The 24,667-nt window shown below is 39.0% G+C and overlaps 1 protein-coding gene across 8 annotated transcripts in view; it reads left to right on the top strand.

Moving 5' to 3' along the window:
• Nucleotides 1–24,667, top strand: part of TULP4 (TUB like protein 4) — a 158,766-nt gene that overhangs the window by 117,812 nt on the left and 16,287 nt on the right. For all 8 annotated transcript variants that reach the window (XR_009746614.1, XM_061471631.1, XM_061471638.1 and 5 more), the window contains 4 exons: nucleotides 5,419–5,599; nucleotides 8,517–8,651; nucleotides 12,814–12,980; nucleotides 23,159–23,383. Coding sequence is in view for 7 of the 8 variants with exons in the window: in XM_061471631.1 (XP_061327615.1) it covers nucleotides 5,419–5,599; nucleotides 8,517–8,651; nucleotides 12,814–12,980; nucleotides 23,159–23,383 (708 nt within the window). In the remaining variant the exon portion in view is untranslated. The remainder of the gene's footprint in view (nucleotides 1–5,418; nucleotides 5,600–8,516; nucleotides 8,652–12,813; nucleotides 12,981–23,158; nucleotides 23,384–24,667) is intronic.

A 24,667-nucleotide genomic window follows, 5' to 3' on the forward strand; every position in this document is an offset into this window, starting at 1 on the left:
TAAAAGTATTCAGCAGGAGAGCAGCTGTCTCCCTCTTTCTGGTTCTCTCTCTCTTTCTCTTTGTATTTTGAGGTAAAAAGAAGGACAGCCACAAATACCACACTGACAAAAACCAAACTTTCAATTTTTAATGTATTCTAAGAGGCAATTGCTTCAGTGTCTCCTACCTTGTGATGGAGAAACAGTAAGGAATTCAAAATGCTAATATCACAACTAATGGACTGTAAAATGTTGTAACTCAGCCTTTGGAAGACTGGCATTTTTTTTGTTAGGCTAATGAAAGAAAATGTTTAAAGGGAATAATTTTCCACGTATTTCCTATGTTACTAAGCCTATCTCATAAATAGAAGGTTGAGCCATCATTTTGTCTATGAACCAATTTATAGTTCGGTTAATTTTGAATCAGCAGTATAGATTTGTCTATATTAGTATGATGGCATTATGGTGACAACTGTGAAGGCTGTTCCTATCATGAATACTAATGTTTGTCCAGACAGCTAAATCAGGGCAGACAGAACTAATTCAGCTTCCTTGAACTGCTCAGCATCTTCTGACAATGCAAACGCAGTTGGCCTTATTAGCATTTTTGCAGAATGCGATTTCTGAGGTACTGTGATGACTTTGTCCTTTGGGGTGAGAAGGGGGAGGAGGCTGAAGGAAAAAGTGTAAGACAGGTCTAAACTTTGAAAAGGGAAATGCCAGTGAAACAGAACATCAGACGAGGTGGCTGCAAACGCAGAGGTGTGCAGAGTAAGTTGTTAGTGGTAGCATTTGCACTACCTGCTACAAGGGCAACAAGATTTCAGCAGATGTGTGTGCCAAACAGAAAATATGGAAGAATGTAAAGATATGCTGAAGGAGCAAGGACTGGAAAGTGGGTAGGTGGAAGAGGAGTCCTTCAACTTTGCAAGTGCAACTCCTGAGGATGATAAAAAATAAGGACATAAGTTTTTGTGAGATCAGTCATGCTTTACTTGGTTACAAGATGCTGGTGAGGTTTCTGCCCTGAGCTACAAATTCACTGTTATGAGACTCCTCACTTAGTCTGAGGAAATTAAAGGGGTGTCCTGGAAAAGGTTAATTTGAAATCAGCAAGCAGCTCTGTCTGACTGGTACATCCAAAGATTATGAAGGATCTTCAATATGAACTTAGCTGCCAGCCTACATAATCACATCTCTGTCCTAGAAGAACAACATTATTTTCCTGCAGTACCTTTAGAAAAGGGTTTTGGAACACTTAAGAAATGCACAAATGAAATTTACATCTGCAGATGTAAGTACTGCAGATACATCTGCAGAAGTGAACTGCTGCATAAAATAATTACTTTTGTGAGCTAGCAACATTTACATCTGCAGTTGTAAACTGGTTAAAGCAAAAACTGAACATGGAATAACAAAACACCTGTAAACTGGGTTGAAAAGACCTAGGTAGGTTGATTCTTCCAGAGGGAGATCATGACTTACTGGTCTCAGAAGTCTTTGGATGTGTCATTAAAAGTGCTGTCTAGAATAGAATAACCAAAGTGGTGTATGTAGTTCTGAAAGTTGACACATGGCAACACAAATAGGCCCCCCTTAGGATTTCCTGACAGAAATACGATTTCCTGACAGAAATACCTGCATGTGCACTTTAGCATAGTGGAGCCATATCCTCTGCATGAATGATTTGGCAGGTATAGAAACCCCAGCAAATTTAAACTATACATATTTTACTTCTGGTGTTTGGATGGATTAGGAGTGCAGGGAGAACTAGCCAGAAATCAGTCTGCGAAAAGAAAGACTAAGTAGTCAATTTGCATTATTAAGATGGGGACAGTGGATTTGCCTTTATGTTACACTCTGTTTTAAATATTTGTTTATTTATTTATTTATTAAGTTTAAAATACTGCATAAAATAATTACTGTTGTGAGATAGCAACATTTACAAGTGCCGTACAATTATTTGTATGACTCAGGGCTGTAGAAGGCTTGAGTATTTCATGTCCAGTAGAGCTCAGTTTGCTGGACTGGTCCAGTATGCATATTCTAGGAATAAGTAAGAATCACCACAAGCTTGGGTTTCATGGAGAAACAGACACTTGTGTTCCAAGACTGATCCTAACCTTCAGCTCTCGGTATGCTTATAAAACCTGTGTGGGGATTATCCCAGTGCTGTTTATCGGAGTTTTCCCTTCAAAGTATACAACGTCGGGGCACTACTGGAGACTGCTCTGCATTTGTATGACCTTTAGTCAACTATAACTTCACTGAAATTCAGGGTTCCTTATGTTTGATATGTTTTGTAAAGAAATACTGTATTCATGTTGTATAACTGACTCACACTTTGAATGTATTGAGTGATTTTAGGTATTTTTTTACCAGACTATGCATAATTCTACAAGTGGTAATGTGTGTAAAAACAGATGAAATAATGAACAGTACAAATGGAGAGGAGAGGAGAGGAGATGAGAACAAAACAAGGGGCTAAAGAATCTCTTCCAAATAAGTACTTGGGATTTTTTTAATTACCATTGTTATTATTTAGGTTTTGTATTCAGGGGATTAAAAAAACACTATAACTTGTTCACTGACTTTTTCCAACATTCCCTTAGACCTCTTAGATTTGCAAATACCCTCAAAATAATGAATTTAGGCATCTGAAATACCTTTTCATTTCTTCACTGGATCCTTCAGGCATACCGTATGGCTCAACCTTTTTTTCTGAAGGTCAGGAGGGTTTTATTCATCTGGCATAAGTACTTTGAGTGTGGCATTTATAACTTGAGTAATGTTATGGATAATAATACCATTAGACAGTTTTACAGCTTCAGCAGGAGCTCAGCCAGCAGGACTATCAGCCTGATAAATGCTTTAATCTTAAAAGGTTGTATTGCTACAATAACCCTGAAACTTAAAGCTGCTCCTTGAAACTATAGCCTGGCTAAAGAGATGAAGAGGTGCCCTCTGACATTTCTAGGTTGCTAAAGAGCTCTCAGGTTCCACATGCAGCTGTTCTGATTTGGAAATTACTATAGTACTTCATAGTTTTAAATTAATTGGGGGCAGTTCTACTTAAAAGAATTAACTTTAGATTGAGATGAGACTGGACTCTGGGTAATGAGTCCCAACATTTTGTTCCTACCCAATTATAAAGTGTTTCTACAGGATTTTAGGACTCATACTGCTATTTTTAGAAACAACAGTGAGTTTTCTCTCTTCTGTTTAGGTATTTTGCAGTTATAAAACCCCTACATGACTGCTAGAAAAACTAATCTATAGAGTAGGCTGAAAGTGGTGTAAGAAGCTAGCAATGACAACTGGTATGATTTTGGCTTTCTAGAAGAAGTTTGTTTTCTAGAGATCTGAAAGAGTAGTTATGTTCTAAAAGCAGATAGTGAAACGGATGCTTTTAGATCCTGTTCACGGATTATGCATGTTGAGTAGATAAAATAATGAACAGTGTGAAAGGAGGCAGGATGATACAAGTGGAAGAAGAGTAGAATAAAGGACCACAAGGGAAGGAAGTGTGAGATGAACACAGGTCAAGTTACAGCTCTTTTATCTAAAAATAGAAATCTGAGGGCTGTAGCGAACTTTAGTGGCTGTTTTAACCCAGCAGCTATTTAACACAAAAATATTTGTAGCATATAACAATTACAGTTAAAGCAGCCAAATACTGTTTTTCCATCTCTTTTGATGACATGAAACAATTCCATTGATTTTCTTAAGATTATAATGATTTCTCTGGAGTTCCTCTGTTAAACTGCTATTCTAGTTTACAACCTTCTGTGTTTCCTAATATCACTTTAATCATACAAAAAATTTTAGTGCTTCTCGTTTTCAGTAAGACCTTTGAAGCCATGTTCCTTACTGAAACTTTCAAATGTGCAGCCATGACAGCTGCTTCCAAGCTGAGTACTTTTGTGTAAGTGTGATACAATACAGAGTCTGAATGCTGCAAGCCTGTCATGACATCTCAGAAGGAAGATAGAAAGGAAGACATCTGACAGCAGAGGTCACCAAGTGTGATTGGAGGCTTTGAGCAACAACTGTGCAGGGAGATGCTAAATAGGCTATGATTCTTCATCTTGGAGAAGAGATGACTTAAGGGATTAGGTAATAGAGGTCTATGAAGTTGTCACCAATATTGAGAATGTAAGTAGGGAACAATTATACTGTATTTCTTTTAGTGTTAAGAGGAAAAGGTTACCAAGTGAAACTATAAATTATCAAAGAAGAGGGAATACTTTTTTTTGGAAGCTACATGAGTGTGCAGGGGAGGTGTCTGCTCAGTGCATCCTGTTCTTTTACTCTTCCTGAAACACTTGACCACTATTAGAGGTAATATACAAGGCTAGATGACTTTTTAATCCAGGCATATAATTTTTAGAATCTTAAATTTTACAAGCACTGGAAATAGGTGGTAGGCTGAAGGGCAAGTATAAAATTGGGCCTTCCTTTTAGCTTTGTTTTTAATGCTGGCTAGTTTTCAAGTTGATGAGTGCATTTAAACTTGCTTTAAAACATACTTACCTCATATAAAATCATGTGATAGCAGCAGCAGCCATGACTAATGCATTTGGTGTTTGGTGGATTTATTAATCCTTATTTCCTGATGATTTTTTTAATTCATCTGATATGCAGGATCTTAAATTGCTTAAAGCCTCAAGACTGAATATGCTTATAAAAAGAGAAATTGTAGGTTCCAGTCAGTCTGACTTCAGCCAGTGTACATTGGCTGCATAGTAGCTTGCATTATCCATTTTGTATGTGAAATGGTGGATAGAAGCTCTTCTTCATCTCTTCCTGAATGTGTAAAATATTGCCTTCCTCGGGCTGTAATAATCTACCTCCAGTTGACTGATCATACTGCTTTATGCCTCTGCTTTTGGAAGACGTTCTCCCACCTTCTCTCAGCTCATGAACTGAATAACCTGTCTTCCTCTATTCAGCCTTCTATTTCTCACAAACTATTTGAAATCTCCGCTAAGACCTCACTTTTGTCAGCTTTTCCTTTTTGATATTGTTATGACTGACACATACCTCAGTTTCTGCCACCTATTTTAGAAGTTTCTGTATAATCCAAGAATATTTCAGACTCTGTGGTAGCTCTTCTGCCAGCTTGCTTTAGTTGTAGTAATGACCAAGTTTGAATAAAGAGTAATGCGTCATATTAAAGTGAACAAAATGCACCCCACTGTGGAATGTTACTTGCTCACAGATTTTAGGAACTTAAATCTAGGCTCTTCTGCTTTAACTTTATTCTTTGTGTACATCTTTGGTTGTAGCATCCTGTTGTGGCACCATTTCACTTCCCTGACTGCTTTGCTTTCAATTAATTTCCAGCATAGCTAGTTAATTACAAGATGTGTTTGAAGGAGGAAGGGTCCATGTTTGGCTGATGTTTGGTGGGACTGAGGTCTGTTCTGGTATTTTCAGGTACTGTTTGGCACTGCTGATGGGCAAGTTATCGTCATGGACTGCCACGGCCGAATGCTGGCGCACGTGCTCCTTCATGAATCAGATGGCATCCTCAGCATGTCCTGGAACTACCCTAGCTTCCTGGTGGAGGACAGCAGTGAGAGCGACACAGACTCTGATGACTACTCCCCACCACAAGGTAGTGTTGTGTGCACATCCTTCTGCTTCATCTTTGCAAGCACTCACAAAGACAACTTGAACTCCAAGGAGTTTTCATTCTGTATTTAAACAGCAGGATGGCCAAAGTTTCAAGCAGGTAGAGTCTGAAAGATGGTGCATTGCTGTGCAGGTAGCATGGAGAATGGAGCAGAGAGCTGGTGCAGGAGAGTGGATTTGTCTCCACCTTTGCTACCAGCTTCACTGCATGGCTTGCTGCTGCTCATACCTTGTCTGTGCTGCTCTGCCTCCATTTGCACAAATGAGATAACAACACAAAGCTCAAAGCTTTTAGGGCAGGTGAGTAAAAAACACTGGATAGGGGCATAGCAGGTTTCACTGATAAGCAGATATTGTGAGGTTTTGCAGTGGTCCATATGTAAGAAGGTAGTCAGAGTGCAGCTGCAGAAGTTAATGCATTATTATTTAGATTCATGTGAAAAGACACCAGTACTAGATATAGTGGAAAGTACTACATGTTTAATTTTGTCTGTGTTGCATAGGATTTTTATATGCTCCTCATAGTAGTCCTATTCTTGATAGTCCTGACATAAAAAGCTCACTAAATTCCATAGATGGATTAGAAATGAAAGTATTTTCTGCAATTACACAGTGTAAGAAGAAAGACGACTGGTGCTGTCTGGAGTTACTAATTTCCATGCTTAAGAGCACATTGCCAATTTGAGGGTCAGGAAGAAATTCTTCCCTCCACTTAAATGTAAATATAACTCATTGGGAAATCTGTTCTTGTTTCAAACTCTTTGGAAACAATCAGTGGCAAAGACCTAGGAGACATAGGTATCCATGCACAGTCAGCCCCATCCTTCTTATTCAAGTAATGCTAATACTTCTTGTTAATGTTGTTCATTAGTCTAGAAGATCTAGGTAAGATGTTTTTGTGTTCTAGTGTATAAAGTCTGAACTAAATTAGTATCTAAATTAATAAAACAGTGATTGTACAATGAAAATTTAAATATAGAATCATAGAATACCAGGTTGGAAGGAACCTCAAGGATCATCTGGTCCAACCATTCCAGGCAAGCCACGACCTAAGCTAGATGGCCCAGCCAAATCTTTAAACTGTCCAATGCTGGGGAATCCACTACTTCCCTGGGGAGATTATTCCAATGGCTGAATGATCTCATTGTGAAAAATTTTCCTCTTTTGTCCATTTGGAATCTCCCCAAGAGTAACTTGTGCCCATTACCCCTCGTATTTTCCATGTGACTCCTTGTAAAAAGGGAGTTTCCATCTTCTCTGTAGCCACCCTTTAAATACTGGAACCTCTCCTGAGCCTTCTTTTCTGGATGCTGAACAAACCCAGTTCTCTCAGCCTTGCGTAATAGCTAGAAATAATTCTGAACTGCCATCTCAGATCTGAACTGCTGAATTGAGAACTCTTGCAGTTTTAACTGTAATTTGGATTCAGTCCAAAAATCTACCTTGTCCAGAATTGTGTATATATGTCAATAGAATAAGCATAATAAGCATATGTATTTAACAAATAATGGTAGAAGGTAATGTGATCATCTGATAAAAGAGTAGCATATTTTAAAACCGAGTTTTGTTTTGGCATTCGTGCCTCACTTTTGGTACTGTGTGAGATTTTTTACCTTAGAGGAAAAGAAAAAAACTTCAAATTTCCTAGCAAGCTTCTAAAGCAAGACAGAGAACAGCATTAATTTGATGTGTTCATTGTTTAGGTTTTTTTTTAAATGCTGAATTTCCAGTTGGAGGATGGTGAAGTTGCAGAGTACACAGATGAGAACTTAAATGATCTGAATGTGCTAGCTCTTTCTGAGTCAGTCAGGGGTGGGTGGACTCGTTACAAGCCTACAAGCCTATTTTAATAGTTACCCAAACATGATGTGTTTTCTTTAGAGCAGATTGCAGCATAAACCTCTCAAAGGTGACAAGCCTTTGACTCACACAGGTGTGTAGGAAGGACTGGAAGTTTGATGGGTTTTTCTTACTAAATTATATACACAAAGAAGTGGTAATTACTAGACTTATTTCTCCAAAGTGCTTTCTGATCAGCTTTTTTGCAAGTTCGGGAAGCTATACCACTCTTAAGTGGCTCTGCCATTTTTGTTGACTGAAAAAGATGCTGGCTGGGCCTTGAGGGGTACTTTACCAGGGCAGCAGCATCTCCTATCAGAAACTGTAAACAAAATGAGTGAAATGTCAAACGCTACAGATGATGATACTGTTGTTCATACAGTATTTGAACAAGGGAATTTCAGGGAACACTGAAAAAGAAGCCCAGAGGAGTAGAGATTTTGCAGAAATGTCCTGTCTTTAAAGCCAGCTGTTCCATTTGGGCTCACCTTTACATGTGAGCACACTGGATTCTGTTGAGCAGTATCCAATGCCTGTCTCTTAGAACACAGTAATTTGTGAAAAGTCAGTATGTTCTTTTAGAAGTTCTTATAATGTCCCTGTGTGACTCTAGGAGGAGTCTCCAGCACTTGCCCAAGCAGAAAGTGTAACTAACAAATAGCTTTTAATGTGGTTATATTGTTTATTACACTGGTTTTCAACTTGGGTTCCAAGGAAGCTTCCAAAGCACTGGTTTTCAATTTGTGGACACTTTGAAGAAATGACAGTGGAGACAGATTGAAAACCCTCACTGTGTAAGATAATAGTATATGCATAAATCACTTTGGATATACTGTGGTAAAAATTTACAAAGTAAAAACACTGGGGCTTCACAAAAACAGACAACTAACTGGCTAAACCTGCTTTGCTTTTGCCCATTGACATTGCAGCAATAAAGAGGTAGAGTTTGAGGCTTGGAAGCACTTCTGATGGTGGCAGGCTGAAGTACAGTGTACTTCAACCTGAATGTAATTCCTTCTGGTTGGTTGCCTTTTGCTCACCCTAGAGCCTTGTTTTTGCAGACGGACCAGCTGCGTATCCAGTCCCAGTACAGAACACCAAGCCACTACTTACTGTCAGCTTCACGTCGGGAGACATCAGTTTAATGAATAATTACGATGACTTATCTCCTACTATCATCCGCTCAGGGTTGAAAGGTACAAAAGGAAATCACCCCTTCCCTATGCTCTGTTTTTCTTGTATTTTTAATGGTGTGTGTTTATCTCTCCTAACCCAGAAGCACTCTGCCACCGTTATTGCCGTTTCCAGCAGTGACACCTGCTGGTGGGAGAGCAGCGCTTAACTCATGGAGTTTTTGTGTTTGAAATAATGTTTCCGGTTTGGGGATCGTGTTTTTATGGCAATTTTGTAGAGCAACTGATCCGTTTGCTGTTTCCCAGCTGAATGTGCTAATATGTCTATGCTTCTTTGTTTGAATGCCTCTGCTACATAACACTTCCTTTGCACCTTTAATTCACAAGGTCTCCCCCCATACTTTTGGTAGCCAGGTATGAATTACAGTGCTACTTTGACTTTCACAGATACTGAAAACTTGCTAGAGTTATTAATGATCAGGAAGCAAGTTATTCTGAGAGAAGGAAAATTCTACTGATTAATTACTACACATCTTGCTAAGCGATGTGCATGAAATGCATGAATGTTTGTACAATCAGTATTCCATGTGAAGCCTTTAATTCACATTGAAATTTTTACTGTTCTTACCTATCAAAAAATCTCTTACATTGCCAGTGCTCTCAGTGCAATTTACGATTCTTTGCCTGCAGAGGTGTTTTAATTCACTGCAGCACATAAGCACATACTTAAATATAGGTTCCACTGATTCTTTCTCAGCTCCATAGGTAAATTAGTTTTATATTAGATGAAAAAAAAAACCAACAAAACCAAAAAATCTTTGGAGCAGACTCTTGGCTGTTTTATAACAGTGGGATATTTTTGGTGAAAAGTTGCCCTAGCACCACCCCAGTAGTTTCTGTGTAATCCATTATGTAGGGTAGTCTTATGGCGTAAAAGAATCACCTTTGAGGTTTCTTTTCCACTCTTGCTTCCATCTGTGCCAACACAAGAAGTGCATCACTGGCAAAATATAGCATCATAAGGCAACCCCATGATCCAGAAAAGTTCTTCAGCCCGAAGGACACCTAAATTGGGAAAATTGAACAAATTTAGAGAAGCTTGTGTCACATCTACCAATGGGTCTGCCCAGCATCTTCACTGTATTAGAGTAGTTAGGGTAAGGGTAATCTTGAGTAGTCATTTAGTCTAGCTTTCAGATAGAAACAGTAAGAGAAACAAACCCCATCTTACTATCTGTTTAGAGTTGCAGGGCTCTGTCTTGCTGGGGATGTCTGTCCTGTTTCTCTTTTCCTCTGACTGTCACAAATGGAAAAAAGATTTCTTAATTGCATCACTCTCCTTTAGGAAAATATTAATGTGCAGCTAGAGTAGAAGTATTTTTATGAATTGTAAACTGGACTACGTTGTTTTCATCAGTAGACAAAGAATGTGCAACATCTTGCTGGATTGGGGGTGTGAGACCGAGGCAAGAAAGGTGATTGGGATGTCACTGTTGTTTTGAAGCATTGTACAGTGGAAAGTATTTTACATATAGTTTCATATAGTACATATTTTCTGTATCTTCTTATAAATCTATTTTTCATGAGACTGTAATTTTACTGGTTTTATCACATGCAAGAATTTGCAAAACCACCCAGCTCAGGGTTGCCATCCTTTCCAGCCACTTGGTATTCTGCTGAGGGTGTGTGGTCTTCAGTATTGTCTGCAAGTCTTAATTCATGTGGCTTTGTCTGAAATCCGGAAGTATTACTTTCTGGTCTCTTCAGCAGATGTCCTTGTCTTTATGGGGTGCTGTAGATTTCTCAATGTATTTTTGAATCAGGCAACGATAAAACTATTTTGAACAGTAACAGTATAATTTTTGGTACTCTGCTAGCTGTGCAAAGCTGTCATTTACTTGAAATATTTATATAAAATTGATACAGAAAAACTTTTGCTGTTGGTTGAGAATTTGATTACTCAAATACAAGTTCTTCTTCTCATCCAGCTTGAAAACGTCTGGATGTTTTGTCAGTTCTAGTAGAGGTCCTGAACTGTTCAGTTGTATCCTTTCTTTATTTACACCTTTTAATTCAGTGATTGACAGTGCACTGCTACCTGTGGAACTGCTGAGCTACATCTACTAGTTATACTAGTTAGCTACAACTACTGCTGCCTGCACAGCTGTTGTATAGTTAGAGAGCTCTCTTCAAGGTTTACTGAGGGATGACTGATCCACCAACTCACTTGCATATCATTACCTCACTTTTAATCTCTGTGCTTGCTCCGAGACCTAGTGATGAGTTGAGCTATTTTACGTCAAGGTTCAATAATCATTGAAGACCCTGTTGGCAGTGTAAACGTGTTGTAGAACCATGCAGGATGCTGCAGCCCACATCCACCCCATGCTGCCTTTACAGCAGCCTAATTCTATGAGTTTTGTGGGAGAGAGAGGGAGAAAACCGTTGGAAACAATAATCACTCGTCTCTGTATGGGGATTGACTGAAAGCTTTACCCGAAGTCATGTGTCCAAAGACATGTATCATTTTGGTAGCTGTGTGGTTAATCCAGTTACCAAAAGTGGAATCGATTACCTTGCCTCTTTAGCTTGCCATTAATGGAGTCATTAGCGTGCCTAGCATTATACTCTCTGAGAAAGATGAATTAAATCTCATCGTAGACTACTTAAGGGCTGAGAGCTAAGAGAAAAAAAAGGGCCATACAAAGCCTAGCTGAGGAAAAAATATCTTGAGAAGCATGTGTCTTGTCTCTGATATGTACAGAAGCATAATTCCCGTGAGAAATATCAGAAAGTTGAAATAATACAAAACCATTTTAAATTGCACATGAAAGTCCCAGAAAATGACAAGTTGACAACTTGAAACAATTTTGAGATCCTTCCTGCCAACTCTCATTTCTCTCCTGCTTCTTCATTTGAAGACAGCTTCTCGCCCACAGATGTCTTCAAAAGGTTCTTGGCAGATTGAGCATCCCAGAGCACAAAAGTTTTGTCTTTACCTTCACTTTGTCTTAGCACAAAATAGCTGCCTTTCACCTCTGGTTTAAGAGTAAAAAGGTTTAAAGACTAGCTCAGTATTCCTTGCATATGCAAATCTGCCTCTGAAACACAAACAGAAATACAAAATACTGTTTTAGTGCTTTTCTTGAAGTTTGACAAAGAGCTGGAAGATGTAAGGGTTTGAAATTAGAATCCCCAAATTAAGGTATGGGTGTTCCTCACTGTGAGGTGCCTTTAGTAGAAGTACCTGATCATATCTGACTAAGTAATCCCTGCGTGCTTCTGCCAAACTCCTGCTAGGCAGATGAGTAGATTTCCACAGGTCAGGTGTCAAAAGAAAACCTATGACATGGAGACCATATGTAATTATGGACAAAAGTCCAAAAGTATTTCTAGTTTGACATTAATATTAAACTGTAATTGAGTAATGCCAGTGAGAACACAAGACACTGACAGCTATGCTGCTTTTTTTCACTGTAGGCATTTCCAGACAAATACTCTTTGTTGCTCTCTTAGTAAGATTCTTCATATAATCACAGAGTCATAGAATAGTTAGGGTTAGAAAGGACCTTAAGATCATCCAGTTCCAACCCCCTGCCATGGGCAGGGACATCTCACACTAAACCATGTCACCCAAGGCTCTGTCCAACCTGGTCTTGAACACTGACAGGGATGGAGCATTCACAGCTTCCCTGAACAACCCATTCCAGTGCCTTACCACCCTTACAGTAAAGAACTTCTTCCTTATATCCAAATAATATATCCAAATATATATACTATTTATATATAAAATATCCAAATAATATACCCAAACTTCTTCCTTATATTCTTAATCTCTGTATTAACTTGATTCCACTTATTTATCCCCTGAAGCTGTGCATAGGATCTTCCACATAATTTTAAACATCTCTAATAAATTTTTGTCCTCATGTACTTAGGAGAAACCACTGATTACATTCTAGACTCACCACAGAGACAGAAAAATGTATGTATTTTCCACATTTTTTACAATTTACAGAATAAAAAGACTCATTCTTGGAACTGCAAATATGTGGCACATATGCTACTATGCTACATTGCTTTCAATGAAAGGATTTAGGTTTCTATGTACTTAAGTAACTTTTGAGAGCATGATTTAGTTGTCCAAGTCACTTTGCAGCATCTGGAAGTGCCATTCCTACTGATTCTAAGCAGTGATCATTGCAAACCATCTTTGTGATTTCAGATGTGGTGGTGCAGTGGTGTACACAAGGAGACTTACTGGCAGTAGCAGGCATGGAGAAGCAAAGCCAGCTGGTTGACCTAAGCAATGGTTCCCTGTTGAAAAGCGCACTTGTCAAGTTCTACAATGTGCGTGGGGAACATATCTACACTCTGGAGACACCTGTGCAGGTAGGAGGTATTTTTTAAGTCAGTTCTCAATGCTTTTCCAACATGTTTTTCCCACATTAGCTGGCTGGTATAGACCTGTAATATGAAAACAGTTGCAAAACATCCGGAACACACTCTAGTATACAGTATAGATAAAAATGCACTATGAATAATTATTGTTTGCATTAAGGTAGACATCCAAGAGTGCATCTGATTCAAAAGACAACTGTGCTAGGTCTTGTGCCAAGTATATAAAAGAAACAGTCTATTTCCCAAAATCACTGGGCCATGAACGGGCAAGATAGAAAGAGGAAATTCTGTTGTTTTGGAGTGATTAAGGATAAAAAAGCTAGATAACTTGCTTGATGTTGAAGTAGAGCCAAGAGCTAGACAAAAATATTCTAAGTCCAGTGTCACAACTACAAGATTAGTCTCCCTTTGTTATTGCTGTAATTTTCTAATGTACAACCAGTTGATCTGATACAGTATTTAAATTTTTTATGGCATCAGATGGAGAAGGTTGAATCAGAAAGTCTTGTTTCTGTTCCCACTTTCTGTACAGACTTTTACTGTAACTTAGGTCATTCTACTTGACAAGTAAATGTCAACACATGGTCTGTGTGCTGCTTAGGAGTAAAAGCTTCATAGGTCTTTGCTGATATTTCAGAACGCAGCTGAATGTATCTCTACAGTTTATTTCATTTTCTGCAAAATAGGAATGACTGTTCTGATTTCTGACTCTTACTAGTGACACTTACTGAATTTATAATAGTTTTGAAATCTAAAAGTGAAGGAAAATGCTGTAGATACATTTACTTAATTATGTTTAATGATTATACCCTTTATTACATTTTTTTTCAGTACCCTGATCTGGGATGGATACAAAAGGATGACATAGTAAACCAGCTGCTAAGCTTTTGTGTTTGCTTATATTTAGCATTAACCTGTGCTTACTAACATTAGCACTCTAATTTAGACAGAATTCTTTAGTTTTGTAATATTTAAAATTATGATCTCTAAAGCCAACCTAAATACGTACAGTGACATCTAATGTTGATTTAGGTACTTAAAGCACAGCTTTCTTGTCTTAAACATATCCCTTTGAGCAAAGTAGCGCAGCTCTTTCCTCTCTGGATTGATTTTGGAGAAAACATATTTATACTAGTGTTGCTTATTTCCAGACCAGCTAAAAAGCACACCTTGTTCTCTTTCTTTAGTACCACAATATAGTATGTCCATGTTAGCTGTTGTAGCAGTGTAACACTCTAGTGTCAAGCTGTGAAGTCAAATTGTGGTTTAAGCATCTGTTGTGGTTTAAGCCCAGCCAGTAACTCGGAACCACTCAGCCACTTGTTCTCCCCTTCCCCCTTCTTCTCCCTCCCTCTGGTTGGGATGAGGAGGAGAATTGAAAGACTATAAAAAGGTTGAGATAAGAACTGTCCAATAACTAAAGTATAATTTGAAACAACTACTACTAATAATAATAATGATAAGGGAATTAACAAGGGGAGAGAATATAAAACTAAAAAGGGAAATGAAAAAAAAAACCAACCAAACAATAAACACAAGTAATGCACAATACAACTGCTCACCACCTGCCGACCGATACCCAGCCTGACCCGAGCAGTGAATTGGCCTTCCGGGTGACTCTCCCCCAGTTTATATGCTGGGCAGGATGTGCTGTGATATGGGATACCTCTTTGGCTAGTTTGGGTCAGGTGTCCTGTCTCTGCTTCCTCCTGGCTTCTTGTGCCCCTCGTCACTGGCAGAGCATGAGACTGAAAAGTCCTTGATCAGAGTAAATGCTACTGAGCAGCACCTAAAACATCAGTGTGTTATCAGCATTGTTCTCAGACTAAAGACAAAACACAGCACTGCACCAGCTACTACCTTCATCTCCTCTCGTTTCTCCCCATATCACTTCAGCTTTTCATGTTTTCAGCTCTTCTCAGTTCTCTACGTAATCAGCTGGGAGAAAGCACATAATGTGACACATGTAAGGGCTAATTATTCTGCCATTATATGAGTACTTACAGGACAACTGACAGGTCATACAGAACAGGTAACTTCCAAGTCCATACTGCAGTATCTCTTGTAGTGGAAATATTAACATGAGCCTCTATGCTTTTTCCAGCTGCTAATTTTCACTGAAAATGCAGTGTTTTAGTATCATGAAGATTTCTTTCCCCATTGTCAACTTCAGGTGAAAAGCCAGCAGCTTCAGAAGTTGTAAGCCAGGTTGGAAGCAAAGGAGAGAGGGGCCAGGGGGTAAACAATCACCCCTTTAATAGCACAATCATGGAGTCTTGTTTCTTTGGGAAAAACTGTGTGCGTAAACCTGCCTAAAATTAGAGCCACTCCTCTTATTAACTCAGTGTTCATTCTCTCTATTTAGTGCACATAAGTTCATATTTACTTAGCTTCAGGAGGAAGTGAGGGGTCTTTCAGAAGGACGTGTGCTTCTGTTTATGTGGACTTTATGCTTCTGTGTATTTGAATGCTGGACTGGCAGTATTACCAGCTAAGCGACAGGTACGCTAGAACATTGCTAAGTATTTGATTTACTAACAAAACCAGATAAAAACTACTCTTGCTAGTAACTTTGTTATTCTCTGCCTCTACTCCAAAGATGTGTGTGCAGAGATGACAGTGAGTCAGTGGTTCCAGTAATTCATCAGAGTAAATTAATTAGTTTTCTGTACCATGATAGTCAGCCTTGTAATGGGATTTTATAAAAATCATCACTGGTTATTGAAGAAATTAATTGAAGAAAATAATTTCCTCATCTCAAATTCTTCTGCCAAAACTGTTTCTTCTGAAACAAGCAAATGTGACTGGAAAAGCAAATTTATTATAAATGAGCATTGTTCTGAATAGTCAGAAAAAGTAAAGCAGAAACAAACATAGAAAGTAGTAGGTTACAGATGCACAACTGATTTTCCATGTGGTCCTCTGTCCCAATTCTTTGATAAAGCAGATGTCTGAAAATTTTATCAGTAAAGTATACTGAACTGTTTCTTTTTCTGCTGTTTGTCTGTCCTGTCTTTGGTAGGATATTCAGGAAACAAGAGATTTTACTGTTTATAATAAAACTCAGTCTAAACTGATGTAGGATTTGTATGCAACTTGGCTGGAATGTTACCTAACATAAAGTCAGTGCAGACCCCAAGGTAGGATAGATTTGGGTACTGCAGATTAGTCATCTTGATGATGACTGTTGTCATGGTTCCCTTCAAGGTGTTTTATTCACCATCTTCCCCTCCATCTTCAAGACAGCTTTGGCATCCTTTGCCTCATTTGATTAACTCTCGTAAGCTCTTACCTTCAGTATAGGAATTTATATTTCATAAACCTAGTTTGCTGACTATAAAACCCTAGATGGGGAAATCACACTTCTTTAGAAGTATCCAAATGAACACTTTGCATGAAAAATAACATTCGTAAACAGAGTGGTAAAGTTATCACAGTATTACAGCCTCACTTCTTCCCTGATCTGAGGCATCAGCCTCCCACCCTGACATGCTGCAAGAATGTATTTGCAGAATGTAGCAGAAAGAGCTGAAAAAGCTGAAAGAGATGGAAAAAAGGTACGGGTTGGGCCAATATGGAACTTCTGCCACATGGAATCATGTTTGAACCTTGAAAGAATGGGAAGAAATTTTCAGAAGAGTCTTCAGAAAGTCACACCAGACTTTTATCTTATAGTGAGGGGTGAGGTATTGGAACCCACTGCCCAAGGAGGTGGTGAATGCTCCATCTGTGGCAGTGTTCAAAGCCAGGTTGGACAGAGCCTTGGGTGGCATGGTCTGGTGTGAGGTGTCCCTGATTGGAACTAGATGATCTTAAGGTCCTTTCCAACCCAAAACCAGCCTGTGATCCTATGATTCCATGATCTTGTTGGAAGTAGTTCTATAAAATTGGATCTATATTGTGATTCCAAAGATTCCATACTGGTTACTTATTTAATACAGAGAGCATATCTTAAAGGCTGTTGATCAGCTGATAACTATTCAAAAAATATACTATCAAATTCTGTAAAACTTAGCTCTTACTAAACTGACTCTTGTGTACATGAACACCAACATGATGTACCAAAAATATACCCATTTCTTGTAGCTGGCAGTTTTTTCATGGTCCTGCTTTTTCAACATTTAAAACTGTGATTACAACAGCAGGCTGCCTTGCTGGTCTTTTTTTCTTTTTATTATTATTCTTGGAGGCATGTTGGTTTCTTCCATTATTTGTTAAACCCTCACAGCCTTTCCCTGGCATCAAGCAGGGATGAGAATAATCAACTCATTCAAGAGTGTTTTACAGTCTTGCTAAAACACTGTGACCCAGTTCTGTCACTTCAGAATTTCTTGTTGGATGTGAAGGCAGGTCTTTATTATATCAACTAACTGTACCTGCTGTTGGTCCTGAGTGGATACAGCTGCTTCCTGTCTTCCCATTTAAGCTTTAAACAGAGGAGTCTTCTACAGGATCACTTCAAAATTACTTAACTACCAGCTTTAACAAACCTGGGAAATTTTTGTTGTCTAATGGTTCAAACTTGTAGTTTGTATTTTGGTTCCTTCTTCACTTTTTATAATTTCCTTTTTTATATGTCCCACAGAAGACCAGGGGAACAAGAACATGGACTTAGAAACCGTGATGCTGATCAAATCTGTACACATATAATTCTACAGTATATTCACATTAGCTTATGATTTTATACCACTATGTAACTGATGTAAGAACATACTAAACTTCAAGTGCAATGAAGGATGAGAGTGAACTAAGCCCGGCATGTTCCGGAATCAGTTGTATAAGCAACAGAATTAGATGCAGAAAAATTGTAATTGCATTTTTATCACTGTAATATTTTTAAACCCTAATTCAGAGTGGTATACCAAACACTAAATCTTTATTGGAGAGGTTTCCAGGAGTCTTTGAGAAGACCCTCTTGCTCTAAACCTGCTGTTCTCAGCAGCAGCCTTCACAGCATTTCACAGCTGCTTCTCAGCTGGAAATGTCCCAGCATCTGAATGGATAGATTTAAGATGATGTGATCCTGCAGAAATGTGGTAGTTGTGTAAAAGCTATTTTATTAAGGCTGAGAAGGAGGATGCAATTTCAGATTAAATTCAGATCAGAAAGCTTTGAGATAAGAGGCTGCCTTTTGTGTTAACCAGATGAACTGACCTTGCTTATTTTCTCTTCCTTTATTTCACACAGAGTGTTCAGGTTTTGTTGCTTCTGAATTAACATTGCCTTGTATTTGTATCACCAGAAATTAATCCTATTTAGTTGTTACTGGATGACAATAAAGCTTCAAGAAGAGTTTATTGTCTTACAGGAACAAGAGCAACTGTCTAGAACTACGTGGTGAAACATTCTTTGGGACATCAATAAGGACTGTGATATTTTCCATATAGGCCATAAGGTCATCTCTGATTGCTGCAGAAATGGATTGTGATGAGGACTGGAAAATGGAGACATTTGTCTAAGCAATGACTCATTTTGCTACAATAGAATCTCATTGTTGTATTAGAATCTTAAAAAAAAACCCAAAGCCAAATAAAAAAAAAAAACAAAACACACAAAAACACACACACAAAAAACCGCAACCAAAAAAAAAAGCCAAAACCCAATCAGACAGAGGCTATAAGAAACATCTGCATAAAAAATCAAACAAAGCCACAGAGCAGTGTCATTTCTGACCACATCACAGCCTTCATTGCTTTTAGCACCTTCAATCCCTACTAGTTAATATTATTCCCACTGTTAATGTGGGGAACAGAAGAATGAAGAAGTTACATTTCTTTTCAGCAGCCAGCCATGAATGCTGTGGCAGTACAGAGATGCGCATGCACAATTCACAAGAGCTGTGTGGGCACTGCAGCTGTTGTACCATCCAGCTTCTCTCTGGGAAAAGGAGAGGGAAGAATGTTCATCTCCACATCAGCAAAGTGAGAGTGAGCAGGCAACAGACATCAGAGTTTTATTTACACATACCATTCACTAGATACTATTTTGCAGTTGGGTTCTTTCTCCTGAGAAAAATCCCTCTTGTTGCTGGGCTTTCTGCTCTGGAATACCATTTTTCTTTCATTACCAGTGGGACTCCCAGTGTCAGAAGATAAGGGATTAGTCCAAGCAGCAGCAGGCCCTGTGGCTCAGGATTTCTGAGCTCAAAGCAGGCAGCACGAATCAGCTTGAACAGTGTTTTCATTGACTGAACTGCATAAAAGTGATTAAAGCCATATAAATCGTGTTTTCTCCTGAAGAGAGACAGATGAGTGAATTATGAGAAGCAACTACAGAGCTTTGAGCAGGAATATCCATTCCCATGTGCTTTTCTAAAGGGAGTCAACATTCCAGCTGGGGGTAAAGATTTGAACAGATGTAGACTTTCAAGCCCACCAAGGTGAAAGAGCTGCCTGTTTGCCACTTTTTGAGATGGGTTTTCAGTCAGTATTTCTCCTGATACAGCATCTTATTTTATTGTCCTTTAGCCAATTATTTCTAATATATAATTGTAATAGATCTGAATCCTATCTCTATGTAGAATTTCAAGGATGTTTCCATGTCTTTTTCTTACGTGTTTGTATGGAAACCCAGGAATTCAGGTATCTTACAGTTTGTGCTGAGATTTTTAAAAATCTGACAAGATATTTATATGCAAAGTGAGATTAGAAATTCTCACTAGACATTATATTTGTAGCTGCATTTCCATGTTCCTAGCAGAAAAATAAAAGTGTGCAAACATGGAAAGTAATTTTTTCTGTCCTGGGATCTGCTTGTTCATTTTCTAACAGATACAGTATGGGTATCAACAACTTTTTTCCTTCCTTCTTTGTTTTGCTAAAACAGTGCAAATAAATGGATGGTTTATGTTGGATGTTGGAATTCAATTGTTTTTTCTCAGCAGAGTCTGGAAGGAAAGGTGGCCAGCTCATAACTGACTTGCTGCAGTAATTGATTCATATCCCTGACTGTCAAGGGAAAGAGTGGGAAGCATAGTCATTGAAAAGTATTATTTGAGCAGTACATTTAAAGGTCAGGTCAGATCTGGCATTTGGGTGATCTTTTCTTTCTCCAAGCTTGTAATGACAGACTAATTTTCCCTGAACCTCATCTTAAATCTTAGCCTTTCACCATAAAGAAAATGTAGCTGGATGTTAGGCTTGAGTACTGTGGGTCCCCCCATTCCATAGAAAAGGAAGGCAAGGCATCTGTGGTGAATCAGTAAACAAAGACAAATCAATATGGTACAAGTGCTCTTTGATGAGATTGAAAATATTAAAACGTGAGGTGTGTAAGAAGACTAAATAAAGAGTAGAGGTGCCATGATTTACAAACAGTACAACTCTTGTAGCTATTGTGTGTGTGTATTTAAACATGCAGCCACTGACATATTGTTTACATAAAAATCTGTAAACAGAACATAAGGGAATCAGATATTCAGAAGCTTAAATGATGGCTGAACTATGGTTGCCTGTGGTGAAATCATGCAGTGAGGCCATGTCTTTCAACTCGTAACTTTCTACTCTTCCTGAGCTCCACAGTGCTGTGTTGCCAGATGTCCTACCCAGTGTTTCAAAGCTTCTGAAAAACCTCTTCTTTGGGAATATGTCTAAGATTGCAAATGTTCTTGCCCTAGTAGTATCTGCATCTCTGCTGTTCTCTATATGCAGCAGTAATCTGAGGAGAGAAGTGGTTTCACTTGACTCTCTTTGGATGAAGAGAGGCCTGTCTGGGTATGATATATTGGGTTATAGCAGCTGCAGTACTAGACTTCATGGTAGGGCTCTCTGGGTGTGCTATATTGTATTATGCTAGCTGGGATATTAGACTTCTCTTCTGGCATTAAACTCTTTCCAGTAATTAAAGATTTGTGTGTGAAGTCACATCCTTTTTTGTTCCTTCACTGTATTTTTAGGTAAGCTTTACTTGATGCAAGGTGAACAGAAGGATGCAGTTTGGATCCCATGGTAATGATCAGGTAGATAGTTCTGCCCGTGCAGAATTCAGTACTTGGAGAAATCAGGGTCACTTCTACTAGTGCCTTTATCAGGCTGTCATATACTAGATATGGCAGGTACCTAACTTGTGTCAGTGCTTTTTCAATTGCATTTATTTTGCAAGCTTGAACTGTCTCATTACTGCCCAACAGTATGAGGGCTGAGCCAAACTCTCAAATCATGAAAATACCAATCAGTAAGGTATCTTTTATGTGATCTCCCATCAAATTTAAGACCCTGTCCCACAGATTATGGTTATGACAAACTGTGTAATAATTATCAATGGTACACAAAGGATTTCTCAATTCTTTTGAAGTTCTCAACTACAAAATGCCTTTAGCAATTACTGTGAAAATCACACAGTTCACATGTAGCTACTTTCTATTTGCATATCAGTCAGCCTGAAGGTTTGTGCCTCCATGGAAGTGTGTGTGTGTGGTGTTGCCTAGATGCTCTAAAAATGAAGCTTCTTCATTCCTCCCACTTTAAAACCAGTGTTTTCCTTAAAATGTAAATCTAGGATAAGATGACATAGGAGGGAAGGTTTTTCTCTGAAAAAGTTATTTTTTCCAACCCTGTATCTTGATGATATATATTGATATAGTACTGTGCAGCTACATTTTGTTTCATATCATTCACATAAAAACATTTTGTCCCAATTTCTCACCTTTAAGCATCTTGAATTTGTAACTAAAGGGAAAGCTTTCTTCTCCAGACGAGATTTATAACTTCTAGGCTGATCTAACCCAGCTATCTGGTATCATATTATTAGAGAGGAGTGGATAAAAGTTACTCTTGATGGTGCGTTGACCCTTGTCTTCTGTATAGTTAATTCTTGGTTTATGCACCTTGTGAAGAGCAAACGTATTTCAAAGAGACCTTGACCTTTCAGTAAATACAGTTCATAATTCAGATTAAAAACATGTTTGGTTAAGAGTTTGAGTGTCATGGATTGTGAAAAGGAGAGAGCCCTCCACAGGAAGAGCAAACCTTTTGTAGTTTACTGATTACAACCTGCTGCACAGTATTCTTCATGACATGAGAGTTTCTTCTTTATTCTATGTTATTTGTATAGAGATAGCAGTTATGGGATTGAAATTCCATCCACTTTGTGTGTATATATGCAAATACAGATGCTTTGTAAGAGAAAGCAAGAGATGAGAGGTGGATGCAGCTAACACTTATAAAGGGCAAAAGTAATAGTGATAGGGCTGTAGGAGGTCACAACAGACTGGTGCTTTACATGAAAAAGATGGGGTTTAGAAGAGGTTAAAGAGCTCCTTGCAAGCACAGCTCAGTATCCTCACATGAACTCTTGATGTTCATGCAGCAGGGAATAATGTTCAGAACAGCATTTGAGTTGTTTATTGTTAATTCTGCTCCATGTTCTGACACTTAGTACCAGTTGCTCCTGACTGGTTTTACTGTCATGAATTTAGACATTTCTGAGTGTAGCAAGCGAAAGACAAAAGGCCATTCTCTCTTTTGTTCCTGGTGCTTTTCCACAGTTCGCTTCCTCTGGGAATAGTTCAGAAGAGATACTGTGCAGCAGAAGTCTCAGTGTAAGACAAGAAAGCTGTCTGTATTTTGTCCAGTAGTTTACTAAATGTCTCTGGGTATACAATTTAACTTTTCAGTTGTAAAATGTGGGCCATTACCAATGGATGAGGGTTGATTAGATGACTGAAAAAGTCACCTGGATATGGCATCAAAAGATTCTGCTTTTTAACATTGTGTGACTTGAAAGTCACTTATAATAGAATCATATAGTGGTTAGGTTGAAAGGGACCTTAAAGCTCATCTGGTTCCAACCCACCTGCCATGGGCAGGGACACCTTCCACTAGACCAGGTTGCTCATAGCCCCGTCCAACCTGGCCTTGAACACTGCCAGAGGTGGGGCAGCCACAGCTTCTCTGAACAACCTGTTCCAATGAATTTGATAGACAATTCCTTGTGTAAAGGGCTTTAAGCCTTGCGAGTAAAAAGCCTTGTATAAACATCAACCACTGATATTGGTAATTTCAGGTGTTTACATCCTTCTCCCTTTTTGGGGGCAATTTTATGCATTTTTAAGTTTCTGTAAGACTTGGTGTGATGTGGCTGGTGTTGAATTCATGTGGTCACTTGCTGTGCAACTATCTCTAAGCAAGTACAGGCTCTTTTAAAGTGGTGTCCTTTTCCTTTCCACGCAGCGTCCCATCATCTCCATCTGTTGGGGTCACAGAGATTCGCGCCTGCTGATGGCTTCCGGACCTGCATTGTATGTTGTCAGAGTGGAGCACAGGGTCTCCAGCCTGCAGCTGCTGTGCCAGCAGACCATTGCTAGCTGCCTGCGGGATGACAAGGATATCAGCAAACTGACCCTGCCCCCTCGGCTCTGCTCATACCTCACCACTGCCTTTATACCAACAATCAAGGTAAAAGGAAAGAAATGTGTGTGTGTGAGGAAGAGGAAAGGGTTGCTTGATTTCCCTCCCATGGTGCTACTAAGTGGCAGTGGCTAAATGATAAGATATTACATTTACCGTAATTACCATTTTAAAAGCTTGATTAAGGGTCATTCCTGTCCTCTTCAAGAGCCCACTAATCTATTTGGTGCCTATTAAAATCTCAAGAGAAGGCTCACACATACTGATCTACTTTATTCCATGGGGATGGCCTGTTCAAGGAGATCCCAAGGGTAAAATTTGCTGGTGACAAAAAAACTTCTGAAGCAGCTCACACTGTTGATAAGTCTGTGTCACAGTCACAGGAGAGATTCAGAGCTGTAAAACTGTTGCCTTCCTACCTATTACATGAGTCCTTGTTTTGCCAGGAAAGTTACACTTTTAAGACCTGTGGCTGCCCGGACATTTCTGCTGACAGTGAGCTCTGCTAACCTTACTGTTCCAACAGTGTTGTGGAAAATGAACTGGATATTATGCCTTTTCCTGTACCACAAGCAGAGCCATCTGCTCAGCCCCTTTGTTTCATGGTTTTGCCTGCAGTCATATCTCAGGATTTCTGAACTCTTTATCACAGCCTATAAACTAGGGCATTAGATAGTAAATGCCCTACATTCAAACATGTATTTTTGTGTTAGGTATTTTCTGTATATGTGTTAATAGCATTCTCCTGAGCTAGTTTCAGATCCTTGTTAAAACAACGCAGAGCTAGAATAACTAATTTGAAATCAGTGGAGTTGGCCCAGCTAAAATGAGAATAAATTATGCTTGTAAAATAATGATGCAGCACAGTTCCATTTGGGTACTGCTAATGAGGGCAATTTGTGCAACTATGAAACATTTCATTTGCCAGAGAAGAATAAATGCCTTGCTGTAACCGTAACTCCTCGATCTTCAAATCAAATGCAGAACATTTAACACACCAGTGGTTCTCAGTTCTTTCTAGCATGCCTATTTCTCCCCAGGATGCTTTCCATGTTGTCCCAGAGCCACCCCTGAAGCTCTCTAGAATTTCAGTGATGCTTGCTTGGGTGTTGGGGAGGAGATGAGATGGGATGGGATGGGATAAGATGGGGTGGGATGGGATGGGACGGGACAGGATGGGACAGAGGCAGCTGTTGGCTGTAGCAAGGCTGGGAGCCATGACATCACTCAGAGGCAGTACAGCAGAATGTACTTGCCACTAACCCTTCTGTCAGCTCCTAGAGGGGGGCTGCATAGCTGAGAGGCTGATGCAGGGTTCCCAGAAGCCACGTG

The sequence above is a fragment of the Pezoporus flaviventris genome, unplaced genomic scaffold (genome assembly GCF_033815535.1).
Source record: "Pezoporus flaviventris isolate CSIRO_AGI_PZ_B2104156 unplaced genomic scaffold, CSIRO_AGI_Pfla_v1 ptg000066l, whole genome shotgun sequence".
Classification (NCBI taxonomy): domain Eukaryota; kingdom Metazoa; phylum Chordata; class Aves; order Psittaciformes; family Psittacidae; genus Pezoporus; species Pezoporus flaviventris.